Here is a 17,117-nt window from a genome sequence, read left to right on the forward strand (position 1 = left end):
GACCTCTTTCACCAGGATAGGACATGTCTAGACTGTCGATTTTAGACCTATCATGCCTGTGCTTGCTACAGCAAGGCTTAGTACTATCCCTCTTCTACCTGAACCAGCTACAACTAGACTCAATATCACGTGTCTTCTACCTGTATCAGCCACAGCTAGACTCAAAATCACGCTTCTTCTACCTGTATCAGTCACAGCTAAACTCAATATCACGCTTCTTCTACCTATACCAGCCATAACTAGACTCAAGATCACGCTTCTTCTACCTGAATCAGCCACAGCTAGACTCAATATCACGCTTCTTCTACCTGTATTAGTCACAGCTAAACTCAATATCACGCTTCTTCTACAGTGTTCTCCCCAGACTCTTTTAGCTGGGTGCTCCACCCGGCTAGTTTTGGTGACCACCCGGCTATCATCAGCTCACCACCTCCTATTCTGTAAGCAGAGTTGTACACAGAAGCACCGGCCCTGCATTCTCTCATCTCGCCCCACCCGGCTACTATTTCATGCCACCCGGCTGGAAAAAAATTCTGGGGAGAACACTGTTCTACCTATACCAGCCATAACTAGGCTCAAGATCACGCTTCTTCTACCTGAATCAGCCACAGCTAGACTCAATATCACACGTCTTCTACCTGTATCAGCCACAGCTAGACTCAATATCACACGTCTTCTACCTGTATCAGCCACAGCTAGACTCAATATCACACGTCTTCTACCTGTACCAGCCACAACTAGACTCAATATCACGCCTCTTCTACCTGTACTAGCCACAACTAGACTCAATATTACATCCTTTTCTACCTGTATCAGCCACAGCTAGACTCAACATCACACCTCTTCTGCCTGTACTAGCCACAACTAGACTCAATATCACGCCTCTTCTGCCTGTATCAGCCACAGCTTCTAAAACTAGAATTTTTTTGTATCTCTGCCAACTACGCCGACTCTAAGTTCTACACAGTTAGACTAAATTCTACACTTCTTTGACCCAGCCAGCCATGTCTCAACTCTAAATGCCAGATCACTACTCCCGGTACATGCCATGCCCCCCCCCCCCCCCAACTTCCCCCAGGTACCACCAGGAAAAGCAACGAGAAACAGAAATTAACAACCCAGAAAGGTCCTACCTCATTTCAAGTGAAAAGAAGTAAGAGGATTGCACATATATTATGTATTAGTTGCATAAAAAGCACTGTATGGGATTAACTTTTTGGAAGTGTCCTCCCCTCTTCATATTCTGGATCTGGAATATAACACTCTACACAAAAAGTGCCCTTCAATCATGTACCTGTTAAGACCATTAACCCACTTTCTGGCTGGATGGGTAGTGAGGAAAAGTATTCCCAAATGGTGACACAGCAATAAAAGTAATAATAAATAAAATGTTCTAATAATTTTCTGTTACTACAAACTGAAAAGATTTGTCTGGAGCTGAACTTTTAAACATTCATTTGAATGCTTAAAACAAATTAAAGTCTAAAGTCTAATTTAAAGACATAAATTATACTGTATAAATCAAGAATTACCATAACTATATTTTAAGATACCCAGATTGTAATATTTTATTTGTAAAAACACCATGAAGTGGTCATTGATGGATAAAAAAAAAATGTAGATTAATATTTTGGATTCATGTGCTGCACCGTGTATTCAGGAGGTCCGGCCCCAGTTCGGAACCCATAAGGCAGCTTTGATCGATCAGTCCTGCTATTATCAACTGGTCCATGAGTTCGAAGGACTCTCTTGAGCTGGTCGAAGATCTCATGATCTGGCACAGCCAAAGTGTTAATATTAAAACCCATCATTCTGGTAATGGTCTCTCTGAAGTCAACAAGCTGTAGAACAAAAGAAACATGATCATAAAAAAAGATGTACTATTATACATTTTTCTTAGTGTCTCTCACATGGAACGTCTGCTGTAAAAATCAGTTTACAGATTGGGAAAAGTAAATCTTTTTAGTTTGCCAAATTTGTAATTAATTTATAAAACGTTACAGGTACTTGTACTACCTGTCCAAAAACAACTCCTAATTACGTTTTTGGGAGATGGTAAAAAAAAAAGAAAAAGAAAAAAAACACACATAATTCCTATTATGATCTTTATGGAGACAAATTTGACACCCTTCTTCCAGAAAGACATCTCTCAAGAAGTATGGGACAAAAAACCTTTTCTACTTCCAGGTATTGTGTAAAGTCTCTCGAAGTTCTCAAGTATCTGCAAGTTACAACCCAAAAAACTACTTAATGAGCTTTTTTAAGGGTTGCTAAAAAGATATTAATGATTCTCTTTAAAAGCAAAGTGTACCTGTTTTTCTCTCCTTGCCACTTCCTCGAGGGCTCTTTTGGCTGTGAGTAGCTCATTAGTAACAGCGTCAACCATCTGCTGACACCTTACTTTCTCCCCAACAGACTCGTGTTCCGAATAGTCCAGTTCTGATTTCAGGCTCACTACTTTCTTAGCGGCTTTCTCCTTAATTTTCTCTAGTTTTTGTAAAGATTTGCTCAACAGTTCAATGGTTTTCTTCTGCTCTTTGATTTGTTCCTAAAACAGAAAAATAATTTCATAGAAATTTAACAGAAATATATAATAGAATAAGAAACATGCTCATAAACATATTCAGAAATATTTAAACACATAAATATTTATATCAAATCAAAATACATATTTGATTTTTATTCTTAAAAACACTATATAGACAGAAATGATCAAATAAGCAATTAAAGAAAAATGATTTGAAAAAATATTTAGACTAAGCTGTTATCTTTTAACTACACATTTTTGTAGATACAGGTAGTCTCCGGTTAACGAACGAGATAGCGACTGTAGGTTCGTTCTTCACCTGAATATGTTCTTAAGTCAGAACATTGTGCCATCTCTGTCCCCTGTACCTCCTCCGTGCCCCCAGTATCCCCCTCTGTGTCACCTCTGCCCTTTGTACCTCCTCTGTGCCTCCAGTGTCCCCCTCTGTGTCACCTCTGCGCTTTGTACCTCCTCTGTGCCTCCAGTGTCCCCCTCTGTGTCACCTCTGCCCTTTGTACCTCCTCTGTGCCTCCAGTGTCCCCCTCTGTGCCACCTCTGCCCTTTGTACCTGCTTATGCAAGTTTAAAAGCCATTTTTTTTGGATTCTTTTAAAATCGATTTTCTCAACTCAAACTACAAGTCCAATTTGAAAATTTTTTTTTACTTGTTCCCATGGAAACAGAGAATTCATGCCGTTCGTATCGGCAGTTCGTTCGTAAGACGGGCGTTCGTAAGTCGGGGACTACCTGTATATGTATTTTTTTTTAACAACTACGCCCAATTTTATCCTAATGCATTTATAAATAGTTATTTAGGTTTTTAAATGTTATATCCATTTATGTATTTATTTATTTGTTGTTTGTTTTTACTTTACAATTTATATAATTATTACTACAATTTCTATCATTTTTTAGGCAAAATAAAATAATATTTTAAAGCGATTACTGTACTTTTATTTAAGTGTTTTTAAAATGCTTAATATGAAACTCTAATAATTAATACAATGTAATTGTATTACTTTTGTTCTAAAACTCAAGTTGGTCACTGTCACCCGTAATTTAACATGCCCCCTCTCCATATACATCAAGAGTCACTAAAGCACCAAAAAAATGAGGGTTTGCAATGCATATACATTTGAACAATAAAGCCTAGCCTCTAATACATGAAATATAAAATCCAAGTGGACAAGTACATAAAATACATCACAGTAATATCACTGAGTCAATTTTTCAGAGGCATAAAGTGTAAATTAAGGTCTTTGTGAGTGTCACATGTCACATACAGGAATCATAAAAGAAAACACGAACATCACCCTGAACCGAAAAATTTCACAAGGATCATTCCACAGGGTCAATACCCACTGGGGAAAAGTGAATGGTGCAGCAAAGGTATAAATAAGTGTTTGGATTGTCCAGTCAACCTCTGGACATGACCACAATGGGAGACCTGGTATATGGCATGTATAGTGGACCGTTCACCTAAGACACCGGATCAAAGGCATGTTTACTGTTTACCAACATGAGTCATCATTAGTCTGTACCCCCACACTCCAATTTTCAGTGTTTGCAAATGTTTATCAAGTCATGCTTTAGGTGGGGTGGGGATGTTTAAGGTTAGGCTCTTATAGGAGGGGGGAATTAGGATTAGACATTACGTAGGTGAGATATTTTTACGCACTTACCAGGGGTTTAGGGTAAGTCACCTATGGGGGGGGGGGGGGGGGGGGTAGGGTTTGACATTAGGTGTGGGGGGTTCTTTTTAGACATTTACCAAGAAGTTAGGATTAGGCATTAGGTGGAGAGGTTAAGTTTAGCCACCTATGGTGGAGTTAGGGTTAGGCATTTATAGCAGAGGTTTCAAGTGAGAATGGGTGCCAGGTACTGCAAAGTAAAATATGGGTAAAATAAATGACCAATATTTTATTATCAGCAGAACCACCTAGCAGCACCAAGTCATGTGGCACATTGCAATACGTACTCCTCAGTAACCACCATTTGACCTACCATGGTCCTGGTCCTGACAACCAGGAAGGAAAGAGAGGAGGAGTGCGAGGAGGCTGAAGGCTCTCGGAAGGGAGTAGCAGTGACTTATTGCAACAGTAATGGCATGTACACACTGGCTGCATTTTCAAAATTGCTTGTGTTTTTAAATTTTAAGGCCTTTTGAAAAATCATGAAAATCATGATGACCTGTTCACAGTGGTGCATTGCATTTTAAAAAAACGCAATTGCAATGACTACTGCACTTTTTAAGTGATGTGTTTGAAAAAAGAAAAAGGCCAGTTCCCAGGAGCTGCAACTGACTTTTAACCAATCACAAGACTTTTAACCAAAATGACTTTTAACCAATCACAAGAAAAACGCAAATGCATTGAAAAACGCAAGCAAAAATGCGAACAATCACAAAAACACAAGCATGCGATTTTAAAATCACATTGCGATTGCATTTGACAACTTTTAGTGTAGATTCAATTTTTACACTGAAAAAAAACTTTTTTTTTTAATCCCATTTTTTATAATTACGTTTCTATAAAATACAATTAAAACAAAATTAAAGGGGAACTAGAGCTTTTTTTTTTATAAGTTTTATAGGATTATAGTGATAAGATAATGGCTTGCACATATTCTGGCTAAAGAACCAACCTGGAATCTGAATTAACTTTTGCAAAAATCTTTGAAAGTTGAGCTGATCTGGAGAAAATTGCCTTTTTTTTCAATAATTTATGATGATTATTATTATTATTATACATTTGCAAGTATTATGTTGGAATTTCCAACTAGTGTTTTTTTTTCCTCCCCTACTTCTTACAGTAAAGCTTAGAGACATCTGCGTGGTATAATTCTTCGCTAAACATCCTAAAGTGGCGTACTCACCTTTAGATCGTTCATATCGACTAGCTGAGCTGTCAGGTTCTGATTAGCAATTTTCATGTCACAGAGCTGTCCTTGGAGTCTCTCGACCTTCTTCTGCAATTTTTGGGCTGTCACAGAGGCGGCGTTCTCACCGCTCAGTAAGGACTGATGCTCTGTTTCTCTCTCAAGCTGCCGGATCTTCTTTTCAAGTTCTTCAATTTGGGAAGATTTGAGCTCTAGTTTCTCCTTCTGGGAGGTGACCTGCATGGATATAGCACGCGTTAGATGAATAGCTGGTAAAAAATGCTGATTAGAACATTTGGAATGTGGTTCCTTGTCATTATCATTATGTTCGTTGTTTCTAGTTCTAATTGAAGAAAGACCTCTACTGGACATATGCTATCACTGACTAAAGCTACAACTGAACACTGAATCGGAAAAAAAATTATGATATAATGAATTGGTTGTGTAGTACGGATAAAGATTAGTAGCAAAGAAAATATTTTTATATAGTGTTTTTTTTGTAACATTGCATCATTCTGTAATATTTGCAGTTTACACACTACTCAGCATTCTAAATGTTTTTACAGAGCAGCCCAGTGAACTATTGACCTGTCCTCTGGAGAGAGAAAGAAATTACAATGACTGACAGTTGAGATAACAAGCTTCAGAAGACAGAGCTCTCTGCGACTTTGAAAGTCCTGGAGCTCAATGGCTTTTTTTTTTTTATTGCATAGATAACAATTGGAGTTTATTAACTCTTCCTGTACTGGAAACAATATTATACTTATGTCTCTGCTCCTATTGTTTTATTTCTTAGCTTTACTACACATACAAATCATTGTATCATAATACAGTGGGATGCAAAAGTTTGGGCAACGTTGTTATGTACTGTATAAATCAATGGTGGTTACGGTAAAAAATTTCAGTTAAATATATCATATAGGAGACACATACAGTGATATTTGAGAAGTGAAATGAAGTTTATTGGATTTACAGAAAGTGCGCAATAATTGTTTAAATAAAATTAGGCAGGTGCATAAATTTGGGCACTGTTGTCATTTTATTGATTCAAAAACCTTTAGAACTAATTATTGGAACTTAAATTGACCTGGTAAGCTCAGTAATCCCTGACCTACATACACAGGTGAATCCAATTATAAGAAAGAGTATTTAAGGGGGTCAATTGTAAGTTCCCCTCCTCTTTTAAATTTCTCTGACGAGTAGCAACACGGGGGTCTCAAAACAACTCTCAAATGACCTGAAGACAAAGATTGTTCACCATCATGGTTTAGGGGAAGGATACAGAAAGCTGTCTCAGAGATTTCAGCTGCCTGTTTCTACAGTTAGGAACATATTGAGAAAATGGAAGACCACAGGCTCAGTTTAAGTTAAGGCTCAAAGGGTAGACCAAGAAAAATCTTGCTGCAAATGGAGTCACTGTGCATCGTTCAACCATTCAGCACACTTTACACAGGAGATGCTGTATGCAGAGGAAGCCTTTTCTCCGCCCACAGCACAAGCAAAGCCACTTGAGGTATGCTAAAGCGCATTTGGACAAGCCAGCTTAATTTTGGAATAAGGTGCTGTGGACTGATGAAACTAAAATTGAGTTATTTGGGCATAACAATGGACGTTATGCATGGAGGAAAAATAACACAGCATTTCAAGAAAAACATCTGCTACCTACAGTAAAATATGGTGGTGGTTTCATCATGCTGTGGGGCTGTGTGGCCAGTGCAGGGACTGGGAATCTTGTCAAAGTTGAGGGACGCATGGATTCCACTCAGTATCAGCAGATTCTGGAGACCTATGTCCAGGAATCAGTGACAAAGCTGAAGCTGCGCTGAGGCTGGATCTTTCAACAAGACAAGGACCCTAAACACTGCTCAAAATCCACTAAGGCATTTGTGCAGAGGAACAAGTACAATGTTATGGAATGGCCATCTCAGTCCCCAGACCTGAATATAATTGAAAATCTGTGGTGTGAGTTAAATAGAGCTGTCCATGCTCAGAAGCCATCAAACCTGAATGAACTAGAGATGTTTTGTAAAGAAGAATGGTCCAAAATACCTTCAACCTGAATCCAGACTCTCATTGGAACCTACAGAAAGCATTTAGAGGCTGTAATTTCTGCAAAAGAGGATCTACTCAATATTTATTTCATTTCTTTTTTGTAGTGCCCAAATGTATGCACCTGCCTAATTTTGTTTAAACAATTATTGCACACTTTCTGTAAATCCAATAAACTTCATTTCACTTCTTAAATATCACTGCGTGTGTCTCCTATATGATATATTTAACTGACATTTTTTATCGTAACAACCAACGATTTATACAGGAAAGTAATGATGATTAACAATGTTGCCCAAACTTTCGCATCCCACTGTATTTTTTTTTTCGCCTCAGTGTCTCTTTAAATCAGAGTTCCTGTCCTCAAGGCCCACCAACAGTACATGTTTTGCAGAAAACCACAAACATATACAGGTGAGTTAATTGGTTTCTCAGCAGAGTTGATTAACTACCTCTGTGGATTTTCACAAAACATGCACTGTTGGTGGGCCTTGAGGACAGGGTTGGGGAGCACTGCTAAAGGACACCTGAAGTGAAAGGAATACGAAGGGTGCCATATTTATTTTTTTAAGCGATAGGGAAGCTAAAAAAAAGCCTTTTACAGAGTGATTACAGGGCACTCAACAGAAAAATAGGGGAGGACAACAAAGCAATCTCCCTTTATCTGTATACAAATAACAGTCCCCAAAGTCCACAAAAGCTTCTCTCCAAAGTACTTGAGGATAATGGTAAAAAACCTTCAAAGTCTTCCTGTAATGGATAATATGAGTATACGCTCACCAGATGTTTAGGCTGACCAAATCAGCATCAGCAAACAGCGCTTCTGGCCCAGCCTGCTTTTATTTTAAAAATGTAAAGCCCCTGATGAGTCAAATGACAAAACCAGTTGGGCGGAGCCTAAGGAGCGAGAGGGACGTTGAACGAGCTCAAGGATTACACTGTTATGCGCATTAACTTTTGGACATTGTAAGTGCACTACCTTTTTAATTTTTTAAATAAAAGCAGTTTTCCACTATGTTGGACCTGTTTGAGTCTTAGGAATATTGCTGTTGGAGGATAAAACGCTGGTATTATCTGCAGAGCGCTGTTTGCTGGTCTGTGCCGGGTCAGCCATGATGTTTGGTGAGAGGCTTTATTGATTGCTCGGTGAAGGTGCACTGGGTGCTAATATAACAACTGGGAGCACTGGTGATCTGTTATATGCTCTGACCATACAATATTAAACTATTGCAGTGCCGTTTTGTTTTTCATGTTTGGAGTATTGAAGAGGAGAAGTAATACATTCAAAGAACCTGAATACTGGCTGGGCCAGAAGCGCTGTTTGCTGATCCTGATTTGATGAAATCACTAAATAGTGCAGTTTCCTTCCTAAACTGTTCTAAAATAGGTGGAGTTAGGAAAGTGTCTTGGACAGTGTAGTGTGTGAGGGAAATTGCTGTTGCTGAGGTGACTAATACAGCTGCTGTATTGATAAAGAAAAAAGAAAGGAGAGAAAAAAATAAGCTTAGGAATTTGCAATACAGTATCTGATTTAGTTTTCTCCTTATCTTTCTCATCTCTCACACACACTCTTTAAAGAGGGACATTTTATTAAGTGCCTGAAACAAAATCTAAGGAGGAGACTCTGAGGATAGTAGAAGACTAGGAGAGAAGATCAATGTCCAGCACTGGAAGGGTTAAGCACAGAACAGATTTACAGGATTCAGCAGGAGGGAGGAGCACTTCACCAATCTTGCCTAGCCTACACTGCTGCACAATCTGTAGAAATGCTATTAAGTACTTGTAAGGCCCAGTGCACACCAAAACCGCTAGCAGATCCGCAATACGCTAGCGGTTTTGGGAGCTGATTTCAGAGCGATTTTAGGTATGTTTAGAGAGGTTTTCTAAACATACCTAGCGGTTTTGGGTGCGTTTTTGTGTAGCAGATTACACATATTGTTACAGTAAAAGCTGTTACTGAACAGCTACTGTAACAAAAATGCCTGGCAAACCGCTCTGAAGTAGCGTTTTTCAGAGCGGTTTGCGTTTTTCCTATACTTTACATTGAGGACGAAACGCTTCCGAAATCCGCAAACGCGCAGCAGGAGGCGCGTTTGCGGCTTGGCAAAAACCGCAAACCGCCGGTGTGCACCATCCCACTGCAATACATTAGACAAGCGTTTTTATAGGCGGATGCGGCCGGCGGATCGCTCCAAAAACCGCTCAGTGTGCACTGGGCCTTAATCTGCGGCAGTTTAGGAATGGGTCTGCACTTTTCTTAACTCTAGTGCAGTTCTAGAAATTCACGCTAAACTGCCACTATTAAAGTGGATCCGAGATAAACTTTTACTCGTTGCATAATTGTGTTCCTTTCATATAGTTTATAGGGCATTCCTCAAGCCAAATACTTTTTTGTTTTGCTTTGATACTCTAATTCCCTTTAAACTAAACAAGCCTCGCCCACAGCTTTTTTAGAGAGCCTTGGCACTGTAGCAAGGGCTTATGGGCGCTCAGTCTGGGCAGGAGGAGGAGGAGATTACTAGCCAGAGATTTCAAAAGCAGAGGGGAGGAGGAGAGGGGACTGAATTTGTCACATTACACACAGGCAAGCTGATAGCGACTCCAGCCCTCAGCCTGTGACAAACAGAACATGGCTGCCTTCATTGTTTCACAGGAATAAATAATCATAAACTATTGGATCTGTTTGCAGCTAGGTTTGTTGTGACAACTATCTAAACTTTAGATAAGATATATAGACAAGTTACTTGTTATAGTTAGTTTTTCATCTCGGATCCGCTTTAAGTAGGATTGAAGAATTTTCTTATTATCATGCAGAACAGTTCCCCCTGCTGGTTAGAACTGTTTAAGAAGGAAAAAAACTGTAATTAATGCTTTGATAAATCTGGCCTACTGTCTTCTACAAGGCTAGCTCTTTATCCTTGTCATGTTCATTCAGAGGAGTGCTGCATAATGGAGGAAATGCTGCCTGGCTTACAAACTGCAGTGGGGGATGCTGGCTAATGCTGGGTCACTGATTATTTTGAGGCGGGTGCTGCCTGATGGGGAGTCGATGACTATTTGGAGGGGGGTGCTGCTGCCAGGGGGCAGTCAGTCATTGACTACTTGGAGGGGAGATGCTGCCTCATAAGCATCACTAGCTACTTGGGGGGGTTGCTGCCTAACAAGGAATATAATAGCATTTTAGTAGTTGTTTTTGCATGAAAAAAAATTAAGGCCACCAAAGGTGACCTCGCCCCAAAAACATTGTAAAAACCAACGCTCTATACAAAGAAGTTGTATATTTAAGCATTAGTATGCCCACCAATATGGGGTGATTGAGGTCCAATATGGAGAATAATAACGCTTCTGTAACAATATAGGTTCCAATAAATTCCGTAATTGGAATGTCATGCACAATATACTTGACCACATCTTGATGGATAGACGTTGTGATTGGGAATCTTGTCTGACAGGATGGCGTTGTGATTGGGCCCTGCCCCTAAAATTCTGCACTTGCTGCATGCAGTTGTCGTTGCAGGGAATTACCTAAGTGAAACTCTATACAGATGGCGTTGGTTCCTTTTCCATTGAGGATTTTCTGAATAATTTATTGGATCATATTTGAGTGCTTCGTATTGGAATTTATATTGTGGCAAGCCTTTAATGCTTTCATGTGTGACTGTTGGAAAAATTTGTCATTTCGTAAGTAAGGGACACTGCCAGAGTTGCATTCAGAGAGCCAAGAAACCCTACTGCTGCTTTTTGTAAGCAGACGAACAACAGGAAATTTCAGAACAGATGTCCCTATTTAGTTGTTCTTAAGTCCCTTTTCAGTGATATAAACTTTTGTTATAAAGGTTCTTTTCAAGTTCCAATCAGTAGAGGAAATGAGGATCACTGTCACCAGATGGGACACAGTTAACGATAAACACCTTACTAAGATTCCAAACCTTCCTGGCTCTATACGAAACTAAAGGATATAGTATCTTAAAGCGGATCCGAGATGAAAAACTAACTGTAATAAGTGACTTGCCTGTATATCTTATCTAAAGTTTAGGTTTACACAGCAAATCTATCTGCAAACAGCTTCAATAGTTTATGATTATTTATTCCTGTGATACAATGAGGGCAGCCATGTTCTGTTTGTCACATTGTCACAGGCTGAGGGCTGGAGATGCTATCAGCTTGCCTGTGTGTAATGTGACAAATTCAGTCCCCTCTCCTCCCCTCTGCCTCTGAAATCTCTGGCTAATAACCTCCTCCTCCTCCTGCCCAGACTGAGCTCCCATAAGCCCTTGCTACAGTGCCAAGGCACTCTAAAAAGCTGTGGGTGAGGCTTATTTAGTTTATAGGGAATTAGAGTATTAAAACAAAACGAAAAAAGTATTTGGCTTGAGGAATGCCCTATAAACTATATGAAAGGAACACAATTATGCAATGAGTAAAAGTTTTATCACAGATCCACTTTAACTCTCACTCTAGTGCAGGGGTCCCCAAACGTTTTTGGTTGAGGGCCGGGTCAAAATACTTCAGACTGCTGGGGGGCAGCTGACCACGTCTGTAAGTAATACATTTTGTGTGTGTAGGGGGGGGGGGGGGGGTGGTGGTAAAAAAGCCTCAGGGGGCCACGTTCGGCCCGCGGGCCTTAGTTTGAGGACCACTGCTCTAAAGCAAAGCTCTAGAGTCTAGACATAAAAAAAAAAAAATATCTGTAGGGAGAAAATAAAGTAATCAACTCCTCAGAACAGTCCCTTTTAGCTCCAGTTCTTTTTTTCTTTCCACAGTATGGACGTATTCAATTCAATTTTCTCCTAAGTTTTCTCCTCGGAGAACATATTTCATCTTCTGTGTGGACCGTAACGGAACGGACGAAAACGCATGCGAAGGGATCCAATGTTAGCTAATGGATTGCTTTACAATGTTCCGTTTGAACGGACCAGTTCAGTCCGTTCTACAGCACGGACCTCAAGTTTGTGTCTGCAGCAATTTTTTCGGGATCAACGAATATGTTGCATTGACTGCACGCTAATGGAACAGAGGGTCATGAATGGAAAACTGATTCCTTTAAAAACTGATCCATTCCACAGATCAGTTTTTACACGGATCACTTTTCCATCTGTGCCCGTGTGAACTGGGCCAAACTGCTAAAATTGTATGCAAATAATTAGGGAGTGCTATTGATAAAGGGAACTGTGCACCTGGAATTATTTATTTTTAAAGAACCTTTCCATAATGGACTGGTCCAAAACCTGTCAGATTTTTAGCAACTACTGTAGGTGACAGTTACATAGTAATTTAGTAGTTTACGGTGAATTTTACAATGTACTGTATGTGTTATATGTATGTGTTAACGTGTATTTTAAACCTTATAATTTTTCATGGGTCCTTTAAGACATTACTCATCACAGGAGGGTTGATATTTAGAGAGTAGCTTTGTGGATTTAATACATAAATAGGCAGTCCTGGGGAAAGAAGACACAGCAATAAAAACTTGATTAACCCAAAAGTCCTCCACCGTGCAACAGATGGTGAATATTGCTGTAGCTCCTGAAGTCCTGCAGTATTCAAGTTTATGCACCTGCAAAAACAGGTTGACATTGGTGCATTCCTCAGCAGTAAAATACCACCATCATTCCACCGCGTTATAACGTGACACGCCCAACTAGTTTCGCCCTCAATCCCCAGGAGCCACTGATAAGTCTGATTGATGACGAAACTAGTTTGGCGGAGCTAACCAGAGCGTCTGATTTCTTTATATGTTGCGGAGGTGCAAGGAGGTGCTGGTGTCAGCGTAGAAGAATTGGATGATAGTTGTGGGACCCTGCAGGAGCCATGGCTGGGTGATCATACATAATTATTTGGTGTATACTGTCGTACACTTGTGAGTGCGGGTCTATATGAAAAGGGCGCCGGTAAAAAAGGGCGCCTGGTGGAGCCCATATATACCAACTTCGGCTACAAAAAAGGCGCCTGGTGTAGCTAATATAAACTTCGGCTACAAAAGGGGCGCCTGGTGTAGCCCATATAAAAACTTTGGCTACAAAAAAGGCGCCAGGTGTAGCCCATATAAAAACTTCGGCTACAAAAAAACTCTGGGATGTGTTAATTACTATTCCCCCTCCAGGCCGCAATGGATAATGGGGGAATGAAATAATTCGTCTTACAGTGCTTGTAGCCCATATAAAAACTTCGGCTACAAAAAAACTCCGGGATGTGTTAATTACTATTCCCCCTCCAGGCTGCCATGGATAGTGAGGGAATGAAATAATTCGGCTTCCAGCACTTGTAGCCCATATAAAAACATAGGCTACAAAAAAATGCAATAATATGGGCTACAAAGGGGCGCCCTACTGTAGCCGAAAAAATATGGGCTACAAAGGGGAGCCCGCTTGTAGCCTATATCAAAACTCGGGCGCCCTTTTCTACACCTTATAGCCCATATTTCCAGAAATAACATTGATGTCTATGGCGGCGCCCTCTTCATACAGGCAGCTCGGGCGCCCTTTTCAACCGATACCGTGAGTGCATATCTATTTTAATCTTTTAATTAAATGGGTTTGGTACACTATGATCAGTACTCTTTTCTTTGAGGATATTTTCCAAGCCAGCTGTGAGGGTAAAATAATTGTTAGGTGATATACAAAGCTTGATTATACAGATATCTGGTGAGCATTGTGTGTAGGCAAGGTGCATGTAGTGTTCAGTGTTCACCCTCACTAAGACACTGGAATTTATTAACACATTATAACTAGAGATGGGCCGAACCTCCGATTTCAGGTTCGCGAACCCCAACCTTCGCGGAAGGTTCGGTTCGCGGAAAAGTGCGAACCGCAATAGACTTCAATGGGGATGCGAACTTTGAAAAATAGAAAAAATTATGCTGGCCACAAAAGTGATGGAAAAGATGTTTCAAGGGGTCTAACATCTGGTGGGGGGCATGGCGGAGTGGGATACATGCCCAAAGTCCCGGGGAAAATCTGGATGTGACGCAAAGCAGCGTTTGAAGGGCAGAAATGACATTGAATGCTAAATTGCAGGCCTAAAGTGCTTTCAAACATCTTGCATGTGTATACATCAGGGAGTGTAATTAGAGTTCTGCTTCACACTGACACACCAAACTCACTGTGTAACGCACCGCAAACAGCTGTTTGCGTAGTGACGGACTGGTGCGCACCGTGGCGAGAGTGTAGGCCGTGGCGGTTTTCAAGCTCATATGGTCGCCTGGCTGTGGTAGCTCAATGATAGAACAACAGTGACTGTCCAGCTGATCAAATTTGGTCTGACCACAATGATGCAACGACCTTATCTTTTGTGTGCCACCCCCACCCGAGACACTCAAATAGCCGGCGGTCATTACTTCATTGTGATATGCAAGCCCCTTCACCGCGGCAAGGTAATGATCACGAAGGGGGATGGGCACATGTACATGCCTTTTGTTTTTTTGTTGCAGCCGCCCGCAGTGCAGCCAGAAAAATTAGGCAGGCATGTACACACACCAGAAAAATTAGTGAAGCGGCCGCTGCTAGCAGCGGCCTTAAAAATTCAGAAATCCGCCTAGAGTCTTGGACCCTGTTGGTGGTGGCGGAGAAGGCAAGTGGCCTGCAGGCAGAGATGCTGTGTGTGGGGACTGACTTAGTCTTCAGTCGTGCAGTATCCCTCCATGATCCATTCCTCATTCATTTTGATAAAGGTCAGGTACTGAACACTGTCATGACTTAGGCGACTTCTCTTCTCAGTGACAATGCCTCCAGCTGCACTGAAGGTCCTTTCTGACAGGACGCTTGCGGCAGGGCAAGAGAGAAGTTGTATGGCAAATTGGGACAGCTCTGGCCACATGTCAAGTCTACGCAACCAGTAGTCCAAGGGTTCATCGTCGCTTTTCGCAGTGTCTACATCCACACTCAAGGCCAGGTAGTCGGCTACCTGCCGGTCCAGGCGTTGGTGGAGGGTGGATCCGGAAGGACTATGGCGAGGAGTTGGACTAAAGAATGTCCGCATGTCCGACATCACCCTGAGATCGCTGGAGTGTCCTGTCCTTGCCTGCGTGGACTTGGGAGGAGGAGGGTTACTGCCAGTGGTACCTTGATTGCGTTGTGCAGCCACATCACCCTTAAACGCATTGTAAAGCATCATCGACAGCTTGTTCTGCAAGTGCTGCATCCTTTCCGCCTTCTGTTGAGTTGGTAACAGGTCCGCCACTTTGTGCCTGTACCGAGGGTCTAGTAGCGTGGCCACCCAGTACAGGTCATTCGCCTTGAGTTTTTTGATACGGGGGTCCCTCAACAGGCTGGACAACATAAAAGAGGCCATCTGCACAAAGCTGGATACAGACGTACTCTCCATCTCCTCTTGCTCTTCCTCAGTGACGGCACGCAACGCCTCTTCCTCCCCCCAGCCACGAACAATACCACGGGAACGTGGAGCAGCAGAAACCTCCTGTGACGGCTGCCGCGGTTGTTCTTCTTTCGCCGCCTTTTCCTCCTCCACAGAAACACCTTCCTCATCATCATCATCAGAGTCTGACTCCTCTCCTCCCCCACACGACTCCTCTTCTTCCTCCTCCTCCTCCTCCCCCTCTGTGCTGCCGCAGGTGTTGTGGAAACATCGAGTTCGGATGTAAATCGATCCCACGACTCCTGCTGCCGTAACTGTTCTCGTTCACGCTCCTCCACAGCTGTATCCACCACTCTACGCACGGCACGCTCCAGGAAGTAGGCGTAGGGGATCAGGTCGCTGATGGTGCCCTCAGTGCCCTCAGTGCGACCAGTTTGGTCGCTTCCTCAAAGGGCTCCATGACCCTGCATGCATTTCGCATCAGTGTCCAGTTGTTGGGCCACAACATCCCCATCCTCCCAATTTGTATGCAGTGAGGTGGGTTCACTGAACAGTAAAGGTACTTAGATGCAGTGAGGATGGTTCACTCAACACAACAGGTAGTTAGATGCAGTGAGGTGGGTTCACTGAACAGTAAAGGTACTTAGATGCAGTGAGGTGGGTTCACTCAACACAACAGGTAGTTAGATGCAGTGAGGTGGGTTCACTGAACAGTAAAGGTACTTAGATGCAGTGAGGTGGGTTCACTCAACACAACAGGTAGTTAGATGCAGTGAGGTGGGTTCACTGAACAGTAAAGGTACTTAGATGCAGTGAGGTGGGTTCACTCAACACAACAGGTAGTTAGATGCAGTGAGCTGGGTTCACTGAACAGTAAAGGTACTTAGATGCAGTGAGGTGGGTTCACTCAACACAACAGGTAGTTAGATGCAGTGAGCTGGGTTCACTCAACACAAAGCTAGGTATATGCAGTGATGAGGTGGGTTAATTAAACACAACAGGTACTGGGTATATGCAGTACTGGGTAGTACAATGTGCAGCTCCCGGTCACACACACAGGTAGTCACTGAATGTGCTGGGCTGCTGGCAGTGGCACACACACTATGAATTAGCAAGGCTGTGCATGCAACAAAAGTGTCAGTTTGACACACAGAAAAAAAAAAGTACAGATGAGCTCTGAAAAGAGCTGTTGAGGGGTGCTATAAAAGCAATAATAATCAGCCAGGAGCAAGCTAAGCAGCTAAGAACCTAACTAATCTGTCCCTAGAAGAACAAGTCTGCAGCAGCTGTCCCTAGTCTGTCTCTAGCAGGCACACGAGTGACGCTAATGGCCGCTGGAGCCTGCCTTATAT

At 41.8% G+C, this 17,117-nt stretch overlaps 1 protein-coding gene across 1 annotated transcript in view; it reads right to left on the reverse strand.

Annotated features, from left to right (window-relative positions):
• Nucleotides 1-1,557: 1,557 nt before the first annotated feature.
• The window catches only part of LOC137533608 (coiled-coil domain-containing protein 170-like), a 100,682-nt gene continuing 85,122 nt past the window's right edge, over nucleotides 1,558-17,117 (reverse strand). Inside the window, exons 13-15 of the mRNA XM_068254955.1 lie at nucleotides 5,401-5,640; nucleotides 2,312-2,548; nucleotides 1,558-1,841 (exon numbers count right to left, since the gene is read on the reverse strand). Coding sequence (XP_068111056.1) covers nucleotides 1,623-1,841; nucleotides 2,312-2,548; nucleotides 5,401-5,640 — 696 coding nt within the window. The 3' untranslated portion in view covers nucleotides 1,558-1,622. The remainder of the gene's footprint in view (nucleotides 1,842-2,311; nucleotides 2,549-5,400; nucleotides 5,641-17,117) is intronic.

Source organism: Hyperolius riggenbachi, chromosome 9 (genome assembly GCF_040937935.1).
Source record: "Hyperolius riggenbachi isolate aHypRig1 chromosome 9, aHypRig1.pri, whole genome shotgun sequence".
In the NCBI taxonomy this organism is placed as follows: Eukaryota; Metazoa; Chordata; class Amphibia; order Anura; family Hyperoliidae; genus Hyperolius; species Hyperolius riggenbachi.